The 26958-nt window shown below is 44.9% G+C and overlaps 1 protein-coding gene across 2 annotated transcripts in view; it reads left to right on the top strand.

Moving 5' to 3' along the window:
• The first annotated feature begins 12571 nt into the window (after nucleotides 1–12571).
• KCNQ3 (potassium voltage-gated channel subfamily Q member 3) overlaps nucleotides 12572–26958 on the top strand; it is a 195646-nt gene continuing 181259 nt past the window's right edge. For both annotated transcript variants that reach the window (XM_027452720.3, XM_027452721.3), the window contains exon 1: nucleotides 12572–12994. In XM_027452720.3, coding sequence (XP_027308521.1) covers nucleotides 12648–12994 — 347 coding nt within the window. In that variant the 5' untranslated portion in view covers nucleotides 12572–12647. The remainder of the gene's footprint in view (nucleotides 12995–26958) is intronic.

The raw sequence follows: 26958 nt of genomic DNA on the forward strand, positions 1-26958 counted from the left end.
GGGGGACTCCTGCAGTCTTAAAATTAAGTAGTCTGAGCTGCCTAACAGCTCTTTTGAATGTAATTGCTCAGAAGCCCGAGGTTTTACACACATTATCGAGATGTTCTGAACATTGTACAAATTTTTCCTTTACATTTGTTCTCTGTCAACCAGATAAAGTTAAGATTTCCTGTGTCTCACTGGTGCACTGTAAACATTGGTTAAGTGAAGAGTTGGAAGTATTTAATTATTGTGATAGTATGAGGCCATTATATCCCATTGATTGTAGGTAGCTGGCTCTAGGGAATGCTCTGTACAAGCTTCTGAAGTGCTTTGCAGATAGTAATTATTGCCACAGGACTATTATTCCTATTAGAAAGTAGGGAAATGAAGGCATGGATCAGTAAGCACTGGGGCTTTCAAACAGTAACTCCCAGCCTGGACACTAAAACCTGTATGGAAAATGTCCAACTGATTGCAGTGTTCTGGGCTTTCCAAGCTTGCTGGAAATCTGTCAGGGAAATATAGAGGTATTCAAAAGACCTGACTGAGGCCTTTTGGTTTGGCTAAGTCATCCTTACCCTTAGCTTTTGATAACTTGCATTAATGCAGAACTTCTGGTGGTTAATGCACCTTATACCCAAGTGATTTATGGGCAAGTGTTGGAAACCATCAGCCAAGTGGCTTGTCCCTTGCTGTGCTTTGAGCTGGTGAGATGAGACCTGGGAATTCTAGATGCAACCTCCCAGGTCTCCTGCCCCTCTAGCTTTCATCCTTTGGTAGGAGCAAGTGACACTTCTGGTCCAGCAGAACTATGTGATAGACAGAAACACCAAAAAGCAGCTGAGGTCATTAGGAGGAATGCAGGCTTCTCTCTGATGTGCACAAGTGTGTAATGCCTTGCTAATGCATTTAAATTAATGCTCTTGTAGTTTCCTGGTATGAACAAAAATATCTTGTGGTGCGAGCACTTTCCCTTTTAGTGAAGAGTGATGCTTCTGAAGAATGGAGTCCTGACAGTCAGAAAGAATTAAGTCTCTTTTCAAGCAGAAAGGTCAGCTACAGGCGAAGGATCTGCACCAAGAATACCTTTAAACTGCTCTGTCACTTACCTCAATGACGAATTGCTGGGAGCAATTTTTCCAGGGTTAGATACATTTAGATTTTCTTTCATAGAACATTCTTTAATGACAGAATGATTGGTCCAAGGTAGGAGCAAAACAGGTCTAATATGGCCTGAAAGTAGGTGGTGATATGGCAAAACAGCTCCTCATGTACAGCTCTTCCCTTTAGCTCTTTTTCCTGTAGTAAATCTGTCCCCATTCACTAACTGGCACCTATGCTGTACTCTGCTACATTTAAAAGTGCCAGCAGGACTCAAACGAACAAGATAATGCCTGAGAAGACATTTTAACGCATGAAGAGCTCTTGGTGAGATTCAACCATGGGATGCAAGAGTCTGCTGAACTAGAGGCTGCAGAATGATCCTCTGCAAGTGATAGCAAAGTCTGGGATGTGCTCTGGCTTTTGAAATGTCCAAGGCTTCAGTCCTGCAGGAGACTGCAATTTCCGTATCTTCACACTGTGTCATTAAGAGAAAGTGATCCTTTCTGAAACAAACTTAAGGAATATCCCTCTACATGGACCAAACCTATAATTATTATTTTTTAATTCACTTCCCCCCCACTGGCCCATGAAATCAGAAGAGTGTATTTAAGTGATCACCTGAAGCTACAGAAAAGTTATCAGCCCTTGTTCCCAGGAAATGTCCCCACATCATGGGGATTACCCTTCTGGAATGGTAAATCCACATGACAGAAAAGAGAGGCCATCAGATCCCCCAAGCTCTAATTTCTCTTAAATATTTTACTACCAAAAAAGGATGTCTTTACCTTAACAAATTACTTTTTTACCCACAAATGACATTTTTACTAACAAATGACATTTTAACCTAGAGCAATGACCAGATTAGGTAGCCAAAAACTATTGCTACAGCAGAGTCAAAAGTCATTTCTCTGTGGGCAGAATTAAGTTTCCTTGTGCACTAGTTAAAAATCAACAGCATCCTGAACTCCAGCTTCTCCAGGAATGCCTCACGGTTATCAGCTTAGGTGGGTGGTGTTTTCGGTATCTGAGCCTATTAGGATGTTACAGTCACACTGATGGATTATGTTATAAGCCAGGAGAGAGAACTACCACACCAGAAAGGGAAAAAAAAAATGGTTTCTGGCTGCTGTTGGTTGCTAGATGCAGAACGACACCATTAAAGAACATTGTGCAACTTCAACGCAAGAACAAGCAACCTCAAGGCATGGAAGGAGATGTTAGAAAGGGCAGTGGGAGTCATTTTTTTTCTGTCTGTTTGAAAATATTTATTTATTTATTTATTTATTTACTTATTTTTCCCAACTTTCTAATTATACTACTTCTGGTTTGAACCTCTAAAAGAGAACTTTGCAATGGTAAAACATACAAATATACTCCTCCAGTGAACCTTAAAATGAGAAAATTTGACTCTGTCTAAACTTTTGGAGAAATAGGTAGAAAAAAAATTCCACACAATTCTATCTATATAGTAGTTTTCCCAGTAATATGTTTTGAGTTTGACCAAAAAAATAAAAATAATTAAAAAAAAAAATCCCTCAGTTCTGCTTAAGTCCTATCATGAACTCAAGAGACTCAATCTATTCATCTGATTATGATTTTGTTCTTTTAACCTTCTAGGAGCAACTATCAAAGTCTTCAGCAAAAGGATTTGTAATGAATCTAGATATCACAAATGATCTTCTGCGTATCATAGAGGATCAAGCTGGAATTAACTTTGAGTGCTCCTCAGTTTGGCTTCAAACTCCTTTTACAAACTAATTTCCAGACTCATTCAAAGCTCGGGTATGCTGCTGTGAAAATGAAATAGGGCAGATAGATGAACAGATATACGTGCAAGGAAGATTTTATTTATTTTTTTAATCAGAAAGCCAGAGAATAAAACTGACGTTTAGCTTGGGGGCCCGGAATTTTATAACATTGTCTTTAAAAGGTGAAACTTTACAAGATGGAATGTGATTTCAGGCTGTCTAAAGATTCAAGCAGGCATATGGATATGTGGCCTTGCTACTGAACCTCAGCTAAAATTGCAGCAAGTCTTCCCAGTTCACAGGGCCCACAGATCAACAAACAGACATTTGACTGACTGAGAACGTCCTATTCGGTCCCTGCTGCTCAGTGGTGCTGCCATGGCCAGCCATGCATGTCCTCAGAGTCCTCCCCAAGGAAAAAAATAGTACCCTGGTATAAACCTCCCCAAAATCCTGGGCATTAAGAACTGCTCAGACACTTAAACTTTGAATTATTGTTTGCTTAGCCTTAGTTTTAACAACTTACTATGAAATTTACCTTTCTTTCTTTCTTTCTTTATTTATTTATTTAAAACTGAAAAAGAACCAGCTTTACAAACCATTTTTTGTAGTGAAAAAAGTGATTTGTCTTCTTCTAGAACTTGTTTCCAATAAAGTAAATAAATAAATAAATAAGGGTTTAACTCAAAATTCATATATTTATTAAAAAGAGATATTTCGCTTCTTTAATCTGTTCAAAACCATTCAAAGGGAAGAAAACCCTGACAGAGGCTTAAACTTATTGCTGAAGAATTCCTACAGATTTGTGCTCCTGGCAAATTTTTCAGGTATCAGACCACTGCCCACTCCTCAGCAGCCCCTGAACAAAATTAGTGATGAAATAAATGACAGCAACTTCGGGCGCTGAAAGGAACCATCTGGTGGAGATGAGACTAACAGATGTGCTTTCACTGCCAGAGCCTCAATACACATACTTAAGAACTGCACAGTGATATAAGTTCTTGTTCACCTGCTTATTAATAATGTAGCACTTCTGTTCTTGCAGCACTGAGGGATCCCATTCCTCATTCTAGGCCTTGTGCAGTGCCAGACATTGCAGTCTCAAAGCACTAAGGCCCCGGTGTTCCCAAGAACTTTCTGCTCTGGCCTTGGAAGGAAGTCAAGCACAAGACTGAGTCCCAAGGAACTGAGACAAACAGCTGCTGCCTTGGTGGGGCATGGGGTTGTGTTGAGCACAGCCACATGGAGAAAAAGTAATAGAAGGAAGAAACAACAAGATCTTTAAAGTGCTACATCTCCTCAAATGCCAAATCAACTCTCCTTCTGAACTGATGAGAGCAAATCTTATTCCTTCCTCCTGTATCCACTAGACACACTGTCTTTTTTTACAGTATTTATTTATTTATTTATTTATTTTTGATATTCCATTCTGCAATCAAACTTAGCAATAATATGATTTAAGGAGTATGCAATACTTAGCAATAACATGATTTAAGGAGTATGCCCATATCGTCACTGGAAAGCTGTGAACTCACCCAGGCCCCTCTTTACCAGGTGAAGACATTTCCTCTCCAGAAAAGTTGGGTAGTCGTTCAGTATGGCAGACTCCCAGTGCAGCCATCCCTTGCACAACAAGCCTTGTGCTATGGCTGGGCCTGCAAGAAGAACAAAGTCATGCTGTGCTTCCTTACCTAAAGCTGGCTTTAGTGATGTGCAGGCTGATCAGTTTTTATCTCTATGCACCAAAATACAGGTTTCTACAACCAATGACAATCTGTTCTACGGAAAACAAACAGTCAGAAGATGCAAATTATGAAGTGGAAAGGGGACATTTTAGAATAACAGAAACCATATATTTTAGGCTATAATTCAAAGGGGATATCACTTCTGGGGAGGGTGTCCAGCTGGAAACCAAGTAGAAAAAAAAAAAAAAAAAAAGTGTTCTTGTGGCATTGTGCAGCTCTCTGTTGTCTTCAGCATGAAGAGACTGCATAGGTATGAGGGCTGCGCTTGCCCTAAGGGAAACCATCTGAAAACTAGGATATGTGTGTGGTGGTGCCTTCAAGGCTTTTGCTGAGCCTTCACAGCTGCCGTGTTTTGGAAGCCCTCATGAAGCTGTTTGTCAGTAGATGGCTGCTGATGAGAGGGGGAATTTGGCTGTGGTTTTGTGTCATCTTATAGATAACTGGGCAGGGAAAGGGAGGCTGGAAATAGATTTTTACTTCTACACTTGTGAAATCAGAGGGTGTCTTAACACAGGGCATCTTCTTCCTGTGCTTGGGGAAGGTGGTAAGTGGCATCTTTGGAGGACTATAATTTACCAAAGATGCTGAACACAAACTTTGCCCATAGGATCATTGCCAGCCCACAGCCTCTTTCAAAGAATGTTCTTCTCTCAAGGGCTGAATGTGAAGTAGGAGTGGGATAGCCTTGCAAATCAGAGTTGGATTCCACATATAAAAGGCTGACATCTGTGAATTATAGTGCACTTCTGGGTAAAGTTCCTTGAAATTAAAATATATGCCAGGTCCTTCCACCAGTCCTGTCCAGCTGGGTGTTCAGAAGTCAGACACAGCATTGAGATAATGTCTGAAGACCCCTTCCTACTCATCAGAGCTCTCACTGAAACTATTAGGAGTCTACTGGCATAAGGCTATTGAGTATTGCAAAGTAGACTGTACCATGATGGCTTGGCAGCCATCATCTCCATGTCAGTTTGTGTGGTGCTTCATACAACCAAGTTATGTTATGATCCTACCCAAAGCTGGTACTAATTTTGTACCAGTATTCAAACATTTCATTTTACCAATACTGATGAAGCCCGTGTCACAGAGAAGCATGCTTCTGGCATTCGAGACACTCAAAGCACTCTACTAGAAGAAACTGCGATGGGTCAATTTATATCAAATATTAACTGATATTCAATGGTTCTTCCTATATGTGGCCGCCCTTTCTCCCTCTTTTATTATTTCAATTATGTCATGTGAATATTTATATTCTGTATAAGTTTAGAATAAGTTTTTGGATATTTGTTTTTCCCCCAGAAAACACCCAGAAGAGTTACTGTTGGCTAAACAGAGTTACTTGAGTAAGCCAGGCTACTCCCTTGTTTGAAAGTAGAAAGTGTAAAGGAAATCACTGGGTAGGTTCCCTGTGAGGCACATCTTTGAAAACACAATTTCTTCAGGTCTAAAGGCCTGAATCTAGAGTGTCCTCATCTGTTGTTGAATCCCCAACATGATCAGACTTCCAGTACTGGCATTTCAATTCATTATTTTGATGGTAGGAGAAAGTGTCAGATTGATAGACTTGCTTTAACAGACACTGCATTATATTAGGCACAATCTGCAAGCCTAACAATTATCTGAAAAGAAATAGAAAAATCATTTCAGCCAGTAATGAGTCCACTACATATTCCTTGGAGTTGTCAGCTGTAGCAGTGAGAGTTCAGACGTCAGGATTTCAGGTTGATCCTGTGATGTCCCCACACGTGGAAGTGAGATTCTCACCTTACTTGCCTTCACTTACAGTCAGCAGGGGGAGTGAGAAATTCCAAGCAGCTGATGGAAAGTCATAAAACACGAGACTAGATGAGAGAAAAAGCCACGAAGAACCATCTTTATTTGTTTGCTTTCCCTCTCTGAAGAACTTTGTCATTTTTTCAAGTCAGCTTTTTAACTTTTAATGTCACAGTTCTGCCCTGCCACCTGTGCTCAAGGGGCATGCCTGAAATTGAACTGTGGTAAGGCAATCCAACAGCCTGGAAAGTTTAAACCTGCTCTGCTCAGTGGGTTGAGAAATAAAGAAGTTTGAGACTTTTTTTTTTTTCACTCCCCCCCCCCTCCCCCCCCCCCAGGAAATCCAAGGACTGAGATAGTCAGAGCTCAGAAGGACCCCAGTAGTCCGAGGTTTGGAGCTGCTGATGGACAAGACCTCTACAATGCATTAACATTGCTGGAGGAAATCCTTCCTCCTGTCTCACTATATGAAATGATTGGACAAGATTACAGGTGCACATGTGCTTTCTGCACTGTGCCATGGGCTCAGAAAGGTGTGCATGAGTGAATTATGAATGCTCTTTTGATTGGTTTAAGATGCTCTTTTAATGGCATTGAGACAGTGTGAAGATACAGTTTATTGATCTTCTTTTGTCTGTGCCATAATTTATAGAGGTGAAGATTTATTTTTCTTTTCTTTTTTTTTTTTTTTCGTGAAGCTTGTAGGCAGTGAGGCCAATGAAATCTAGCAGTTGTGGCCTACCATTGTTAAGGGTGCCACAGAAACAGGTGACATGCTATTTATGTGTTGTTGCGCAGTTGCAGTACAGGAAACATTTGTCCTGCTTTCTCCCAGACCAAGGAATCTGGCCCTCAAGTGAGCATCTTTCCTATGGAGAAAGTAAATAAATATATATATATATATTTTTTTTTTTTTTTTAAAATGTGTTTTGTCTATTCCCTGCAGTTTCACCAAGGTAAATGTCATGCCCAAAGGCTGAACTCTTGCCAGCTATAGAGCCTCAGCAATTTCCAAGACAGTGAAACCACCCTACACAATTCACAAAGAAGGAGAAGAGGATAGGTCTACAGGCACTGATGTTTTGGGACCCCAGCCACAGTTCCTCAGCCACAGAGGTGCTAATATAGGCTCTGGTTTTCAGCTGCATCTTGTTGCTGCAGAGGAAAGGAAAACAGCTTGAGGCAGCAACTACTTTTCATCAGGCTTATCTGTAGTCTAGGGAAGGAAGAGCTGGCTGTCATAACTACCTTTTATTTTTCTGCACAGCTTTGAGATTTCCTAAGCTTCTCCCCCCCTTTTTCCACTGGCAGTTTCAAGGAGCAGACACTGATGTCACTCTCCCCAGTAACACTTTTTTGTGCCCTTTTCCTTGGCCTGATTTCATGGAGGTCATGCAATGATCTGGAAGCCAGAAGGTGACATTTTGATCACTTGGACCATCTGCAGATCACAGACTGTAACTTTGGGTTAAACTAGGTCACAGCTTTTAAAAATAAAGATCAAACCTGCAACTCTGACTTAAGACCAAGTCTGAGAGTGTTTTGTGCATGACTGTAGGCTGTTCCACGTGGTAGCTGCTAAGCTTCATTTTGTGTTAGCTTAGCAGGCAGTAGCCATAGCCATAGCTTAGATTCCCCCAGTGCTAAGCCTTAAAACACAAGCCCTGAAAATAAGTTTCACATATAACTGAAGGGAAGGATGAGGAGATGGATGTGTAGAGATGAGAGAGAAAATACCTGAACATCTCTCTGCTGCTGAACACTGAAATTGCAGTATGAAGCTAGGTGGGTGTTTGAACAGTGTAGCTGCTGCAGCACAGTGATGTGACTGGGACAGCAATCCTGGAAATCAGTCCCGTGGAGCTTCAGTCTCTTTTATGAGCGGACTGCTCCTACTGCTGGAATTAGCTGGGGTATTGGTGCTGTCTCATTCATGAGGAGTGGGTACTTCCAGACTGTGGGCAAGCACTTTGGTTGATTTCGTGGACATCCCCGTATTGAAGTTTAAAAAAAAAATAATACTTTAAATGGATCATGAGGTAGGTTTGTATGTGACTGGAGACCTCCTTGAAGCCGTTGGAGATGAGAGCATGAGGGTGCTTGATGTAGCTTCTATCAAGGTTGAGCGGAGGTTGGTGCTAGAGACCAGACAGAAATAAAATTAATTGGGAAATGAGAAAAAAAGAGACCATGAAGCACTGCAAACATTGTGCTTGATAAGATAGGGGAGCCAGCAGAAGGACAGAAAGAGAAGGGCAAAAATATTCAACACCTTCTACACAGCACTGACACTGAGATCCCACTTACCTCTATAGATAGATAGAGGTCTAGTTATAGATAGAGGTCCAGCTTCATCCTCCGCAGTGGGTCTTGCTGTATCTAGAACATCTAGGTCAAGAGGTCCTCGAGCTCCAGATCTTTCATTCCAGGAGATGATCCCTATGGTTCTGCTCTCCAGCACCTTTCTCAAAGCATGTCCTACTAAAATAGGACATGGCATTTTAAGGACTGTTTCACTCATGATATAGATAGCATTGCTTTCTCTTCCTGACTCCTAGATATTCCTCTGCACTTTTTTCAGGTACCAGATCTCTGCGCCCTGCCACTGAAGCTCATGAGCAGCTGGTTGTCCATTCCACTCCCAAATTTTGTTTGCTGGTTGTTCATTCCACTCCCATTTATATATATATATATATATATTTTTTTTCAGCGTAACTGAATCTTCCTGAATTTCCATTTGCATTTTTCCTTCTTGTAAGCGTGATTCAGATGCTCCAGTTGAATCCATCAGATCTGTTAATAAGCCAAAACAAACCATGCTGTCTTGACCAGCAGATACAATCCCTTCCTGTTTTCCTATGATTTTAGAGTGTAAATTGTCTGACCAAACCTTTTTTTTTTTTTTTTTTTGACAAAGGCCAGCATAACCCACTGGAGATGTTTACCACCAGTCCCTCTGCACTCCCCCAGCAGAGCCTGTTGCAGCCTCCTGGCTGCAAACTCCAGCTCGGCAAGAAGCACTTGCTTTTGATTACCAAGACCTCCAGTGTCAGCCAAGGAGGTGGATATCAAACTTGTGCACATTGGGTGCTGCCAGCAACACATCATAAATAATAGTAATGGAGCGTAATTGCTCATCAAGCCAAATCATAGCCTGGAGTGCTCCATCTGTCCAAGCTCCCTTGGAAGTTGCTGGGAGCTTTTTGCCAGCAGGTGTGCAATAGGGCTGGGGACCCAAGGAGCAGCGAGGTTATCTGGGGCAGAAATAGGGGCTGATTCAGAGCCCCTCAAAACTACTGGCTGTCTGTGCACTGATTTATAAGGTTTTAGCTAACTCCCCCTGTGTTAAACTGCTTCCCAGATAGTGCAGATACATCTTCACAATAGTTATCCCAGATGGAGCATGGAGGAGGAGAATTCCTGACACTGAGCAATGGGATTTTAAATTTGGAGAGGAGATGGAAACTCATATCCTCTTTGGTCCTAATGGCTAGTTTGTATGGGGGTAATTTGGAACATGAAAATGTCTGAGGGACTGCCTTTTGGAGGATGCAACTGAAAAAAAAACAACAACAACAGCAACAACAACAACAAAAAACGGCTTGTAATTGATACTGAAAAGTGTTGTGTAAAGGCCAAACAAGCTCGTGTGCCGGCCTATCAATCACTGATTGCTATTTGACATTGGTACAACCCTTGGTTAATGGAAATAATTTACATCCTCCCCCCCAAAAAAAAAAGTAATTTACCATTCCCATTTCTTGTTGAACATTCACTGTTGTGGTTCAAAATTGTGATGAATTGGTTAGCTATAAATTTTCTCTCCTTCTTCCTTCTCCTCCTGCCTCTTCCCATGCAGTGCTGGGATGAAGGTTAAGGCACAGGGGGTTATCTGGATAAGCACTCTCTTCTCAGTGCCCCATACATCCTCGCTAATGCTTACGGCTCCCCTGTGGTATTGGAAAGCATCATCGCTATTGTACTGAGGTAGAACAGGAGCTGGAGAGAGATAAATGGCCTAGTTATCCAAACTTCCTAGCCTCCCACAGCCCTCATTGGGAATATAGCCTACAAATGCCATTCGGATGATGCTGATAGATGTCAGCAGAGCAGGGAGCAGAACTTGCATGTTCCTGGTGCCACGCCAGGGTAGCGATTTCGGGAATGGTCTTGGGGCCATGGGGATTTTGGGAAGCCTGCCCCTGGCTGCTGATGCCACAGGTGTGCAGGTGAGACCCCATGGTGCCTGTTCACATCTGCCCTTGGACAAACCCCTCAGGGATGTGAAGGCTGGAAAAAGGCTGGTGTCCGAGGTGGTGTTAACACTGGAGCTCGCTGGTGAGTGGAGGGCAGAGGTGGTGGCTGCAGGCTGGGAGGGGAATGGTAGCAAAGGGGAGCTGTGGACTCTCAGAGCCTTTTTTCTTTGACACAGAAGCTGCTCGATTCTTCAGAAGGTCCAAATACCCAAGGGAATAAAGTCCTTCCTCCCCAGCATCTTCTTGCAGTGACAGACATGCCTGTGACATCTCCGACAGGGTGCTGTGAAATGGCCCCTGCAAGCCTCCTGTGGGTCCACCTCCAGGAGCTCCCTTTTCATTTTTTTATCTTTTCCTGGTATGCGAAAGAGAAGGGACCGCTCGGATCCTAAATCCTTTGGGGGAGCAGGAGCTGCTCGAGTAGGTGGCAAATCTGCTTCCCTTATAAATCTGGAAGGGCTTTTGGGTGTCTTGGCATCTCTTCAGGAGATACCAGGAAAACTCCCCCATCTGGAGGAGGGGGACTTCTCAGGAAAACAACCAGCAATCTGTAGGGCTTTGTCTTGTGTGTTTTTTTTTTTTTTTTTTTTTTTTTTTTTTTTTTTTCCCTCTCCCTCTTTCTATTCTTTTTTTTTTTTTTTTTTTTCAGATATTATCTGACAAGAAAGATTCGATCAGACCCTTGGTATCCTCCCAAGCTATGTGAATGCTCAGCCCCGCAGAGAGTTTTTTCACGGAAAAACACCTCTAGGAGGAAAGGGGATCCTCCTGCTGCGCTGTGGCGGAAATCCCAGGGCATGCGGGCTGCAGAGCACACAAAAGCTGTCTCCTCCCGGCTTTTCAGCCACCAAACTGAGTGGGAAAGGAGAGTGACCATCAAACCCCCTCTGGATTTAGGGTCGGGGCAGGACCCGGGGGCTGATACACATTTGGGGGAAGGTTGTGGGGTGTTGTGGGGCAGGTTGTGGGGTGTTGTGGGGCAGGTTGTGGGGTGTTGTGAAGCTGCTGGATCCCAGCCCCAGAGCCCTGGGGCAGAAGCAGCATCCCCTCCCCGAGAGAACCGTGCCCAAACCTGAGCCCTGGGGGGCTGGGGGCTGCCCGGGCGTGCTGCCCCCCCCCCACCTCCGTGCTTAGGGGCTCGGCTCGGCTCGGCTCGGCTCCGAGCGAGCCCTGCTCGGCGGGCAGCGCCTCCAGCCGCCTCTCCCGGCATCCTTCATCCTCCTCCTCCTCCTCCTTCCTGCTCCGCGGGGGGCCGGGGATGCCCTCCCCCTCCCTCCCCTCCCCTCGGGGGGGTGGTGTGTGTGCGGATGGGGGGGGTGTGGGTGGGCTGTGATGCTGCGGGGGGATCCCCCGGTGTCGAGAGGGGTCTCCCCCTCCCGCCGCCTGCCGGGATCTCCCCGCTCGGATCCTCCGGCGGCTGATGGGGGGATGCAGGAGGGGAGCGGGGGGCTGACAGCCGGTGTTTTTTTTTATTTGGGGGGGGTGATGGACGGGTTTGGGGGGACAGGGGGCTGAAAAGCTCCCCCCCCAGGGCTGGGAGAGAGGGGGGGGCAGGCGGCTATTTGCTGGTGCATACAATGGGCCACTCCCTAACGTGAAGGCTGGGGGGGGTGGGGGGGGGGAAGGGGGGAGGCAGGCAGGAGCTGGGAGGAGGAGGAGGAAGAGGAGGAGGGGTAGAAGGGGGGAGGAAGGGGCTCGGGCATCGGGCTGGTAAATAAACTCCGCGATGCTTCCCCTCCCAGGTGCCTACCGCGCTGCTCCAGCCTCCCCTCCGCCCGCCGGCGGGGATGACCTGAGGGGGATGTGACCGCCTCCCCCCCCTCCATCCCCCCTTCCCCTTATTTTATATATATACGTATATATATACCCCTATCCACGTATATATATATACATATATATATATATATATATACAAACACACCACCCAACCATCCGGGGGGGGAGCTGGGGGGGGTGGGGGGGAGGGCGGGGAGCTCGGATCATGGCCTTGGGGCTCCCGGGGCTGCCGCCGAGCCGCAGCTCGCCTCCGGGGCCCGGCCATGGGGCTGAAGGCTCGGCGCGGCGCTAGCGGGGCGGCGGCGACATCGGGCGGCCGGGCGGCGACTGGAGGTGGCGGCGGTGGCGGCGGAGGTGGCGGCGGTGGAGACCCCGAGCAGGGCTCGCTGGCCCTGGGGTCCGGAGCCGATCGCGACGGGACTCTGCTGCTGGAGGGCGGCGGGAAAGAAGAGGGGGGCAAGCGGAGCCCGCCGGGCTTGGGGCTGCTGGCCAAGACCCCCCTGAGCCGCCCGGTGAAGAGGAACCACGCCAAGTACCGACGGGTCCAAACTTTGATCTACGACGCCCTGGAGCGACCCCGAGGCTGGGCGCTGCTCTACCACGGCTTCGTGTGAGTACAGGCAGCGGGAGCGGGACCCCCGGCCCCCGGGGATCCCCGGGAGGATGCGCCTGGGGGCTCCTTTTTGCTTCATCATCCCCGGCCGGGGGATTCGCTCCCAGCGCCGGGGGAACGGCAGGGACCTCACTAAGGGATGTGCTGGCTGAGTGGTTTTCTTATTATTACTCTGACTCCTTATTCTTATTCTTTTTTTCTTATTCTTTTATTCTTATTCTTATTCAATTTTCTTATTATTTCCTTCTTACTATTTTTTTCTTACTATTTTCTACTTATTATTATTTTTCTTATTTTTATTATCTTCTTATTATTCTTTTCTTATTCTTATTCTTCTTATTATTATTTTTTCTTATTATTATTTTTTTTCTCTCTGGTTTCCCAAAACAAACGGTTTCTTTCGAGCCCGTGGCTCCCTCTGGCCGTGCCCCCGCGACGCCTCAGGGCGCTGTGCCCAAACCTGCGCGCCTCAACCCCTGGAAGCGGGATAGGGGAGCGGGAGCCAGCTCTGAGCGGGTTTAAGGCTCGAAGTGCTTAAGGGGACACTGCCGGCTTCAGTTCAGCGCAGAGCATTACATGTGGCTAAACGAGCTTTTGTAAACCCCGGGTGAGCCAGCTCCTACAGTAGCTGAAGGTGGCAAACGAAAGCCACCAGGTTTCAGTCCACCGAGTGTTACCCTGCAGGGCATGAAGCCCAGGCACTGCAGCCCTTTCCACCAGAAAGTTGAACCAGCCACAGGCAGAGTCGAAACAAACTCGTTTTCTGGCCCAAAGGTGCCAAGGTAAATTAATGACCACTGGCATTCCTAAAAATTCAGATCCCTTAAGCTTTCGTAAGAAAATAGAAAAAAATAAGGCTGCTTACAGCATACAATGAAGTTGGCAGAGTCCTATTAAAATAAATGTGCGCGTTTTTAGTGTTATGAATGTGTTTGAAAACCCCAGGGATTATCAGTGATCGTGGTGTACTATTTCTCTTGAAAGCTGTAACGTATACAGAGCTCTGTGTGATAGAGGCTTTAAGCAGTGATTTCTGAAATTGCTTCATTTGCCAAAGACAAAGTGCTCTGGGCTGCATGGGCTGCGAGCCTGGAGCTGGATTTTGGGAAGCCCTGATCACCAGTGTAGTTCTTGCACTTGCAGATAAACACCTTGAGTGTAGGGCTGTGATTCTACCTTCCGGCAAATTTCTCGTGGATGTTTGCAGGGATTTAGCCCTGGGCGAGAAGTAGAAGGCAGCGTTATGTGCCATTCACCTATCGCTACCCCCCTCTGCTCAGTGTTTTCGTGAAGTGTGTCTTGGGACAAAGGCTCCTGTTTTCCAGCTTGTTTTTTGTGACAATGTGGACACCAGCTACCATCATGTGTTTTTTTTTTTCTTTTTTGTTTTCTTTTTTTTTTTTTCCTTTGGAATAAATTGTGGTAGCAGGCAGGGAGAGACAGCATTTGGGGCTGGGGGAAGATGCTGTGCTGGGGGAGGCTTTTTGCACAGAGCTCGCTGTTGGGTTGTGCTCGGTATTGCATAACACGGTTCCTGCCTGGGGAGAGCTGTGTCTGGACGGAGGTGCACCTCTCGCTCCTCCCGCCTTGCTCAGCCCACGCAGGCTGCATAAAAGAAGCTTTGGCACACGACAGAACCTTACAAGAGCATGGCATCTCTCTGTGGACAGCCATGGCAGCTGGGTCAAATCCATGCCCAGGCTCCTGCCTGGGAGCAAGCAATGGGGTGGTGGATGGGGCTAGAGAGGCTAAGGTGGGCTAAGTCACATTTGTGTGCAGTGGGTATAAAAATTTCCACATTACAACATTAATTTTAATTAGCTGCCTAGGTGTGTGGCTACCCTTCAAATCCCTATGTAACCTGGACTGTAGAATGGGCAAAAATGTAATTTTGTAGGGTTTGATCCTTCTTAGGAGTGGCCCCAATGTTCTGTGTGGCCAACAGCTCCTTGGTGACTGCAGTCCTGCAAAACGCTGAGATGTGATCCTGATGTGCTCCCACACAAATCAGTAAGAGTATTGGCCAGTCAATCAACATTAATGAAAAAACACCTCTAGGAGTCTTTATCCTTAAGGGAAGTAAAACACACAACTCCTACCATGGTTCCACTTCTTTCGGTGAAGGTTCTGCTGTGCCCTTTTGAACATCAGTGGGGAAGACACTGTCCTCTAGGCAGGAACCCAAAAGTGCTTTCTGGGCCAGATCCTCCCCAAACTTTATCGAACTTGATGGGGAGATGAGAGAATGCTGCTCTGTGGGGTTTTTATGGCATTAAGGTTGAGGAGAACAGGCTTCCAGATGAGCAATGCTGGCTCAGCAGAGAGCACGGCAGTGCCTCTAGTTGGAATATGTGTCCTGTCCCCTAGGAGGTATGAGCACGGAACACCTTGAGCAGCCACCCAGTGCTCTGCCTGGGCTCTGCCAGCCCATCCCCTCCTGAGTCACCCAGGGGTGCTCTGCAGCCCAAGTTTCTGCTCAGTCTCAGCATCTTTTTGAACTCAGCAGAAGCTGTGGGCTCCTACCTCGCTACACAATGAGGCCCTACAAAAGAAACCCTCTGAAAGTGATGGAGCAGCATGCTGAGATCTTGCTGCCAGCTTTCTGAGCTTGTTCCTGTATCTGGAGAGCAATGACCTGCTCGAGAGCAGGAGCAGTGCAGCAGGGAAGCCGCACTCTGAGTTGATGTCTGAAGTCTTTGTTCTTGCTTTCAGATGAAATGCCTTTTAGCCTTTTTCTTTCTGAAAAGGAGTCCCTCTCAGGCTGGAGGTGCTGCTGTGATGCCGTGCAGTGCTGTCCTGGCAGCTCCCCACTGCTGCTTTTCACACGAGAACGCTTTACACTCTCTTTTGGGTTGCTGAGAGATTGATCGCCAACCTTTCCATAAAGTCTACAAATTTGCCATTTTACTTAGGAAGGAAAGTCCCATTTATCCTAATAAAACATCATACTTCATCTCACTCAGAGTCACCTTTCAGCAGATATCAATATTTTTGCAATACAACCAAATTAAGAGTAAGACGGTTGCTCTCATGTCTGTAGGACTGAGAGAATAAACAACTGAGGAACAAAAGGGGTTGCAGCATGGGTGGATGTGATGGATTCCTCATAAGGTGCTTAAGGAAGGACTGATGCAAAGGACTTTGGTGCTGCCTATCCCAGGATTTCAGAGGTGGGAAGAGGCTTGCATTTTTCAGACACTCTGAGGATGTTGTGTGAGGGCAGGAAGGGGTTTTGCAAAGGTTTTTGCAAAATTTGGATGCCAGAAAAAAAAACCTACCTTTTAAAAGGGTAGTGCAGATGGGAACTCATTAAATTGTACAGTGATGCCCATATGGCTGCAAAGGGGTCATGATCCTTCATGCAGCTCCCTGTTCTAATGTGCACATAAATAAGGCTTGACACGGTTCCTGGTGTAAACAGTTCCTTTGTTTTAGGTGCAGTTGGATCTACTGAAATGATTCAATCCCTTGAAATAACTGAATGAGAATGCAAAAATATGATCAGGCCCAACCAGGCCATAGGGACAAGATGAAGGGGAATTTCTGGTGTCAGTTTTGGCGTTCAGCCTTCAGTGGCAGTGATTTGCAGAAAGAGATAGGAGAGAGATTTCTTGTGATTCTTCCCCCTCCCTAGTCCTGCACATCTGAGTTTGCCCTAGGCTTCTGCTTATAGCACAGAGAAAGGTGATTTGGTTCCAAAGAAGCTGACTCCATTTCCTTCCCTTGAAAACATCTGTTCCCTGTACGTACTGCTGGGCAGATTTACCTAATACCTTTAAAGTTTGCTCTGCCAGAACACCAGTGGTCTCAGACCTGGTGGCAATATGGCAATATCTTGTTGGGGTGGTTGGTAAGAGAAAATATTGACTTTCCCCATGAAAAAATTCACCTACTCAAAGCTGAACACCTACTGCACATTTGCAGGAATATATATATATATATATATATGCACATGTGTGTGTATATATATATTATTATATATATAATATAAAAACAAAACACACAACTGTTGAAATCTTTGAGATTTTTGATTTGGAAATGGTTTGTGGGGGTGGCAGGTCAGGCTACAAGCTATCCCTGCTCTTTTCTCCCTGTAGGTGTAACTACAGCTCCCGTGGTGCACTGAGCTTTCCTTTGTGCCGAGCATCACGCTGTATAGCAGGAATCCCCTGATGCTGAGCCTTGTGGGATGAGTGGTTTGGCCAGGATGGCTGACTTGAGCTTTATTTATGCACAAAAACACAAATTAATTTAATGGAAAAAAAAAAAAAAGAAATAAAGTAAGATTTTGATTTTTCTGTTTATTTTTAATTATAAATAGAAAGAATTTGGTGGATGATGGACAGACTCCAGAAAGGTAACAGAATTCAGATCAACTTTGCAATGGCAATTTGTGGAAAATTTTCAGCCTGACTTAATGAAAAGAGAGGCTGAAGGAGAGGTAGCTAGGAGATATTCTTATTTTCATACCATCCCCCGAGACAACTGCAGCCGTTACTTTCACAGAAAAATAAGACTAGGAAAAGGCTCAGGACTGGATTTTCCTTTTTTATTTTTTTTTTGAAGAGTGTGCGATATTGGCTGATCTCTGCTGCTGTGGATCACCACAGAATACCTCCTGATGGGAAAGGGGAAACCGTGGGGAACACGTGAACGCCCTTCCCTATTTCTCATCTAATCATATTTCAATACCACCTGGAACAAACAGAGGAGGCAGAGGGATACGATCATTGGTGTTTCTGGGAACCTCTTGGATGACTGATCCTGGGTGGGCTGTTTGTGGGAAAGGGTGTTGAGGGACTTGAGGAACAGGTTGGGTGTCTGGGGACTTTCCATTATTTTCCTCTTGGCCCTTCAGGAGATGCTCCATAAGATGCACTGAGCCATCACCCTAAGGTGAGCTGGGAACAGGCTGGGGGGAAGAAGGAGGATAAATCAGATCCCTTCCTTGGCCTGTCTGGCATGGACTGGTCTCTGAATCCCTGGAGCAGCCTGGTCCATTAGCAAGCTCCCTTTGTGAATGCGTTCGCCAGTGCAAGCCCTGTTTTAATTATTTATCCTAATCCATCGTAATGCACGGATAAATATTCTGCTCTGTACTTTGTAAAAAATAACGGAGTCTTACTCATTGGAGACCTTACCGCACACCTCTGCTGCCAAGGCTTGCAGGGGCTGCCCAGGGCTGGCATGAGGATGTGACTGTTTCCTCCACCAGGATCAGCAGTGCTGTGAGCTGATGTTTGTTTGTGGTGGTGGGGAAGGGGAGGCAGAGCCTGGGGAAATCTTGTCTGTCTGTGGAGCACCAGAGGGTTACGGTCCTGATTTGGAGTCACTTTGGCAGGTGCAACAAAACTCATGGGTTCCCAGCGCTTCCTTAAGAGCCCAAACTGGCTCTGAGACTACAGACCTGGCCCTCTGGTAGGCAGGGGTCTGGGTGAAGATGTGTGTTTTCAGCTTGCCATCACCTACAGCCCCAGAACTCCTCACCAGGGCTTTGGTGTTGACAGCGAGACCTGCTCGGGGATCGGTGCCGGGTCGGTCAGCCTGCAGTGCTCAGTGTTTCCATGGCTACGCCGCTAACTTGCCGAATTTTGGTGCTGCAAACGCCTGCCTGGGAGGGCTGGCAGGAGCTGCGGACACACAGATGTCTGTAGTGCAGATGTGCTCCTCTGAGGGCCCTAAATCCCCAGGGGTGTGGGTCATGGCCAGGTAAAGCAGCGGCTGGGCTCGTTCAGGTGGGCAGAGAGCTCAGTGCTGGGGAGCATCAGCACCACCAGTGACAGCAAACCCTCAGCAGCTCCTCAGGCCATCAACTCCACCAGCAATGAGCCCCTCAGAAAGATGCCAGAGTCCCTACTGTAATTTCTATAAAACCAAACTGTCCCAAATTTCATCATCCTGTCCAGAGGGGGTGCAGCAGAACCCCTCCAGCAGCCACCAACCTGGGTTTTTCTCCTCTTCTGAGAAACTCAGAAGTGAGGAGTAGCACTGTCGCAGTGCTGTCCTGCCAGTCCTGGAGGCACCATTTCCAGAAAAACCCTGTGCTAGACATGTTGTGGTGTCCCCAGCACAACAGCTGGGCTCAGGTTGGAGGCAGTGCACAGTTCAGTCCCTTCTCATGCCTTGCTTCGCTCCTTGCACCTCGCAGGTCTGGACACCTGTGGGTCGGCTGCCTGGTGGAGAGGTCACACAGGTTTTATTTCTTAATTTTGTCTGAGATGTTTTAAAACTGAGCTGGGAGAGCCTCCCCACATATGTTTTGCTTCATTTGGTACAGAACACAGGAACCTACAAGACAAATCCAATGGAAAAAATAGTAACTGAAGCTGATGTATATTAACTGCTGGATAAAAAAAAAACCTCACATATCTACCTTGTTATATACCACTGTGTTTCAGTGTGTAAGTGAACATGAAGGTGCCTTGGCAGTGCCTGCTGCTCCCAAACATCCCACCAAAGGCTACTCACCTGGCATCTTCCTGTTCTTTCTTTGGGGCTCCCCATCCTCAAACATTACTTGACTAAATCCTCTTTATTCATCTTTATTCACAGTGTAGCCAAGATACAAACCTGTGCATGTGCGTACATGGATAGTAAGAAGTCCTTTCCAGCACTGATGTGTGTGCAAGGTCAGGTGATAATAATGCACATTCAAGGTCAAGGTCTGGACTTAAGTGATTTGGTCATAACTTAACAGCTCAAAGAAAATTTCCAATCAAAATCAGTAACATGAGTGTTACAGATTATTTATATGTTGTTTTGAAGCATGATAGAGCGGTAACCTTAGATATATCCAGGCAGCTGGGTGGTAGGACACTATTGTGATCAGTCTTGTATGGTATAAAAAAATGATTATGTTTATTTTTGTATTTAATAATGCAAGATTCCCTTCTTGTGTGTGAAGCTTTACAGAAGGAATGGAGCCATGGAGCCAGTGCTTCCTCTACTGCTTCAGGCAGATCCTGTATTAAAAGAGATAACTTAAATATTAATAGCATTACAAGGAATATGGGCCACAAGAGCTGTTACGTGTATGCCTCCTCCTGTCTTAGGGTGATAGCGGGGAAACCTAGCATTTTCTGTGGAGAAAGGGACATGCCCAGGGATATTTAGTTTCATGGCAACCTACTTAGAAAAAGGCGCATTGGGAGAATTTTCAGGCTGGAAATAAGTAAATTGCCTTCCCCAGCCTCAAGCATGCAAACTACTTAAGAGCCTGGTTAACTTGGAGCCAGTGAAAGGTGCCACTGAAGTCAGGAGAAACCTACCCAAGGTGACACTGAGGTCAGCCTCAGTGAAGGAGTATGATTGAGGTGTGGTGGAAGGCAGCGCTAGGTGTCATCATCTTCCTCTGCACAACCAACCTGGCGCTGACTTTTTCTGGTTCGTGGGTGGGTCTTAAAAACCATGCAGAAGTGGAGATGTGTTTCTCCAGCCCTGCTGAGTCTCCGTTTGGGAGATGCTGAGACCCTGATTTCAGAAGCATCCTATATCTCTTGAGGTGGCGTGCACGTCCTTCTGCATACATCAGCCTTGCCAAAATCTTTCCTAATTTCCTTTTTCTAGGTTGCTGGTACACAGTAGTCCATTTTATGGCAGCAACAGTGCAGGAACCCTAATCCTGTCCATGTTAGGTGTTATCTTTTGCTTCCTTTGACTTTCTAGACTTTCTAGACCTTATGTCATTTTCTGGATATTTGCATTTCATTTGTCCTCCTTGTTTTCAGAGTTGCTGCTGAGAGCTGTATGGTTGTGTTTTGCATTCCCTTGCCAAGCTGTATTTGGTTGTGTTGACTCTCCAGTGTTGTTTTCTAATCTCAGATGTTTTTCATATTTACTTTCTTCTGTCCTCACTGGTGTTTTGATCACCTTCCAGATTAGTGTCTGGTAATTTTGTTAACGTTCAATTTAATTATTTTTATAGATCATTAAGGAAGCATTTAATAAAACCAGAACTAAGAAAATCCATTCAGCATTTCACTAAATAACAACTTCTCCCCCTCCTGGTTAATATGATATCATTTGTTATGGCTTTATTTATATCTCTGAAGCCAGTTTTTAATTGCATCTAGTTTCTGCTAGTCAACTGAATTAATACAAGAACTAGGACTTCATGAGACACTGCACCTATGTTTAAACAGCAATTATTTCCTCATTTCCTTTTGTTTAGACCTGATTGTTGGGCTACTTTTATCTGTTCAGTTCAATGTATGAATTTGTTTACCTTCCCATCTCAGATTTCTGACCTTTTGATATATTAAGTTTGCAACTCATATAACAATTTGGTGTTTCTAGTGCTGTCCTCCACCAAAGCAGAGCTAAAGCAACGCTGAAAGCTTAAATGCCCCAATCCATCCAAGTCACAATTCTTATACATTTTATAGGAACCATTCGGTTTAGGCTATACCTTACTTCAGATGAAGGACAGAGATGTTCATCCTAAAACATAAGACTCTTTACAGGGCATTTCCCACTGACTGTAAATGCAAAAAATCAAAAAATTTCTGTTTTCAATGGGGATGAAGGAGAAGTAGGTACAGGTGTTGAGGGTCTGATAGTAAAATCCCCAAAGTGCATGGTGGGGAGCTGCCCACCAGGTGCTCAGCAGTGCAGCATCAGCTCTGCTTATCTTTGCTCCACTCATGCCTCTCCATGCAGTTCTCAGAGCATTTACAAGGAGGGATTACACCCTGAGGAGGGAATGTCAAGAGCAGCTGATTGAAATTACAGGGGAATTAATTTATGAAGGTAATTACAAGAACTGGAATTTGCTCTTCTACCTTTGCTAATACTGCTGCTTGTGAGATGCTGCTGGGAGAATTTCAATGCACACAACTGGCAAGGCTCCTTGATCAGATATTGTTTACACAGTGGCATCAGATGTGTAGGACCATGGCTCTGGACCAGCCTTGCACTGTGGCAACATCTTCACCCATGCCTACCACAGCCATTAAGTACGTCTAGACTAATTGGCAAAGCCATGCTGGCGATTTTCCCGAGCAGTGGCACACACAGGCAAGTAACAGCATGGCTAGATGACCTGTGCCATGGCTGTAGTCCTAGACAACTAAATGGACACCTTGAGGGTACCCTCCTGGGTCTATGCAAATGGCTGCTTTTCTTTGGGATAAGACTCAGGAAATCCTACCCCAATGAAATAATTTGGGTTTTGCCCTCTGTGTATGTCTAATGACACTTTGTATTTTCTATAGTTTTTCATTTTCCTACTCATGAAACTTTGTCAAGGCTTTTACCTTTTCTGTTTCAACACTTCTTGTGCTGATCAAACTCCCATGGAGGTTCAGATACTTCAAGCTCCACATCTTGGCATGTCAACAAAGCCCAATATTTTTTTGTGGTATTAATCCAGGAGATAGAGACCACTGATCATTCAGTACCAAACTTATGATTTCTGTACAACACAGAAGATATTGCTAAGTTGCATTGTTGCTGCTATTTGGATATTTTTCCCAGTTTTGTCTAACTCATTGTAGGAGATGTTGCTCCATTATCTTGTCAGGTCCTGCGTGCAGTGACACTGTGCAGAGGTCTGCCAGCTGAAGCTCATGGCAGTTTCTGCTCCCAGAATATAGCATTATCACACCGTACATTCACAAACATGCTACTCTATTTAGTGCTAAATTACTTAAAACAACTTGTTTTCCCTGCTTTCCCTCAGGGCTTGAGAGGCTGTTTATCAACATTCACAATGGGATCCATCCATCTAGTGCCTTATCTGAGGTAGCTGTCTGGACTCTTTTTGTATTTGCAGAAGAAAAATAGGAAATAGAAGTTTCTGGAGTGCAGTTAATCTAATCCTGAAGATGGTTCTTAAAATAAGTGAGATTGATCACTTCTTGCAGTGCCTGAAACTTCTCACTGACTACAGAAGATGCATTGGGTAATGAACATGAATTTAGGTGTCTATGATGAAAACACTTGAAGGATGGGAAACTTTTCACCTGACCTGAGAGATGGGACTCAGAGCCACATTAAGATAACTAAATTTAGATATGTACATGTAATGTTCTGTGCCTGCAATAGGTATTTCAGTTCTCTTTATAGTCACTGGAGATCTAGTCAATACAGTCAATACATTTTATGGTGCAATTCGTCCAACCAGTTGTAGGGGTCTGTTTTACATGGGGATAAATCACAGCTTCAGCTCCATTCCGTTGTCTATAGTATGAGCCAAGGTGGCTCGATATCTAGCAAAAGTCTGCAGTAAAAGCCACTTTCAGACAGATGAGTCTTGTCTATAAAGGCAGGAGAAATTTTAGTCTTATTAGATGGGCTTTTATTAATATTAGGCTCTATATAAAATTCTGATTCCCTTTCCTGAAGGGCTGTGTACATGTATATGTGGCTGCTTATTATTGCAGGCCATGAGGGGCCCACAGTCATCCCTGACATTATGCCAAAGAAAAAAATGATGGTGTAGCTGTTCTCAGTTCTGGTATCCCACTTACGGTGCTCATTTCAGTAGCTTTAAGATCTTTCCCTAGTTGGGAATCTAGAGTTTATCCCTTCATGTTCCCTCTGGTCTCTGTTTTGCTATGGTGTCTATCTCCCTGAGCTCTCCCATACGTTGCTCTTGATGCTGCTTGGAGTTTATTTTATAATCACAATTGCAGTTGAGATCATGCTCAAACCCACACTTAACTACCTTTTGAACTAAGCTTTAAAACCGAGGGCTGTGATCGACTTGGTTTTCCTGGGACCTTCTTGTGGCTATTTGGGCACAGGAGTTACTGGTGTGGAGTAGGAGATTCACTTGGGCACAGGAATTACTGGGGTGGGAGTTTGCAAGCAGCGGTCCTAATTCTTCCTGTTCCTGAATTTTTGTCCACTGGCATTGCTTCTCTCTACTTCTCCTCCTCTCCTTCTGCTCTGCCACTCAGCCCCCCATACCAATGAACAGATAGCACTGCTTTCTAGAAGGTGTCTTTTTAGCAACACCAATTTTTATGTGCTATAGTTTCCTCCGTGAAGCTGGAAACTCTGTAGGTATGCAAGCACCACTCAGTAGTTTTAGAGGGCATACTCACCTTCATACACCGGCTGAATCAGTAGTAAGAATTGAACGTAACATTGAAATCATCAGAGAGCTACTCCGTATTTGAATGCATGAAAATGCCTCTGACATAAGGAACGGTTTTTAGGTGGTGGTGTATTCCTTTAACAGCTGCTAGTTTGTATTTTGCTTGTTTTCACAGAAATACTGAGCCAGCAACCTCTTTTAGTCATGTCAGTACAAATGTAGAGTAAATCTATTAAAGCTAGAAGAACAATTGGATTTGGCTGCTGCAACGTGAGCATGTTCTGGATCCACTACAAAAGTTTTTTGTTTTTTTTTTTACTGATTTTTCTGTTAGTGACAGAGGCCAAGGTTAAGGGCCTGCACCTCTGGTGAGGAGCTTCAGCTTCTCTGCTCAAAACAAACTCCCTGTAAGGCAAGAGAGCTTGAGGGCAAACAGGAGAGGTAGAGATGCAGGGTAGTGAGGGAGCACTGACTTGTCGCAGGGACTTGCCAGGGACTCAGATGTACTCACACAGCAGTGTTTGTGGCTTCTTTCCTTTGCCTCAGGAGTTGGCTTATGCAGACGTGGAGTGTTCCTTCTCTCCCTGCTCCCCAGTGTTGAGAGAGGATATTCCCCAGATAGAGCCTGGGGAAGTTGAGCAAGCAAAGCATCATCTCTCTGTTTGTTTTTTTGGTGTAGATCCTGATGGGGCTGTCGGAAGGAGCAGCCATAAAACCATTTAGTATATCAAGGATCTTCAGAGGTCTCCAGTCCAATCTACAGAGCAGGGCTCACTTCAAAGTCAAACCAAATTGCTCCACAGGGTTGTGTCGTGTTAAATTTTGTGCATCTTGAAGATTGAAATATTTTATATTGTGAGGGCTGATAGATTTTATTTTTATTTATTTAGGTATTTATCTGGTTTTCCCACAGTATGTCAGTTTATATATTTCTTAAAACAGAATGACTTCTGGGCCAGAATTACGGTATGTCTTCTTCCCTTCCCACTCCGTTCAATCCTGAATATGCATAGACAGAAATGAACTGTAACATCTGGCCAGAGATGCTGGGCAGGTCAACCCACCATGGAGGCAACAACCCTCATATTAACCACAAACAAAGCTGCTTGCTGCTAGGCTAACTAGCACCAATGTCGTCTATATTTGGAGTGCTGACACTGGGAAATGCTAGGGATGATCTTTAGGGTAATCAACTAAGTTCATTGAAAATAGTCCTTTCTCAAGGACTTTTTTTTTTTTTTTTTTTTACTGATGCTGTTGTAATTTGACATTTCCACCAATTCTTCATCAAATTCTCCAAGTACAGGAGGCAGAATCATTCAGTTTTCAATAATTTATCCCCACTCTACAGCTCCTCCTGACTTTCTCATCTCCTTGTCCCTGTCCCTTCCTCACCTGCTCCCATCTTTTTCCTTTGGTGGCATTTAACACCTGCTGAAGAGCAGCACCGAGAACTGTTTGCTGGATTATCACTTGAGGAAGCCATCAGGCTGTGCTTTTTGAGAGACCCCTCAGCCTGTCATGCTCTATGCCACTACAAGAGTAGAGTCCAGCCATAACTGTCTGACTCAAATTCAGGTAGCCTAAGTGCTCTGATAGCAGGTTGGCAGGGCTGACATGACAATTTTATCTCCTATCCAGACTTGCATAAATAGTTGTATTTACTTTTTGGTCTTTTTAATACTGGACTTTGGCTTTGAGCTCACTTTAGATAGCAAACGCTCGATTCTGCTACTTGCTTTGGTAGTGCCAACACACCCAAGAGACTTATGTCAGCATTAAGAGCAGGCCTCTCATTCCCGCAGAATAGGGACTAAATAGGAATTATTTTGTCCATATCATGCAAGGCAGTCTAGGTGCTGGAATTCTGAGTCACCTTGTGTTTCATCATCATTAGTGCTTCTTTTTTGGTTGCACAGCTCCCTGATGCAGAATTCAGCATCCGGTGGTGAGGTACTCCCTCTGGACCAGCGTGTGGCTGGGCACAGCCCTAAGTTAGCGTCACCGTACAAGCAACATCACTGTAGGAGGAGCTCTTAGAGCTGTGATTCAGACCCACACACTTCTGACTCATTGTTCGTGATCACTCTTTGCTCTAGGGGTGATGGCGGTGTTAGGGAACGAGCGATTTATTGGTGTCTGAGCCAATATCTGTCCCTTGAGTGTAACCAGGCACAGAGGAAGATTTTTAGGTGCACCACTTACAGACTAACCCAAGATCTGCATAATATTTCATACCCAGCTTGAACCACACCTGCATCCATTGCTCCCAGAGACCCAGTAACAATGCAAAGTCTTGGTTTGCAGAGCCATTTGTTGCCAGAGCTGGTATCTCCCAAAAAATAAATGATAGCAGCTCCTGCTGCAACAACACCTGGACAACAACATTCTCTAGTGAACGAGCATATACCCAGGACTGAAGGTCGTGTCTTGCTGCCCAAATTATCACATTCCCCAGCAAGTGGGATGAGAACACATCATTGCTCCCAGAGACCAAAGCAGGGCATTATCACCTCGTAAGCAACATTTTGCTGGAGACCATAAAACAGTTTTTCTGTTATAGAGTTATGTCTTATGGTTTTCTGGAAACAGCAGCTCTAAAGGAAACATTATTAGGATGAATGATGAAAAGAGATTTGGGGCAGATGGAAATGTGTCAGTGCTCATCTTCATTGGCAGGGCTTGTTTTCACATATTCTACCATGAGTTAATTTCCAAGCAACTTGAAATAGATAATGTACTTATAAGCATTAATCTGAGTGCTGCATCAGTATTTGTTTGAGGCTATGAAGACTAATAGTTTTTGTTATTAGAAGACTTTTTAACTGCATAAACGATGACACAGTAATGTTTGGAAGATGGTGCAAGATAGATTCAGTCTAGAGATAAGATTTAACAGCAGGAAAGATTGCTGCTGGAA

This window comes from Anas platyrhynchos, chromosome 2, assembly GCF_047663525.1.
Source record: "Anas platyrhynchos isolate ZD024472 breed Pekin duck chromosome 2, IASCAAS_PekinDuck_T2T, whole genome shotgun sequence".
Lineage (NCBI taxonomy): Eukaryota > Metazoa > Chordata > Aves > Anseriformes > Anatidae > Anas > Anas platyrhynchos.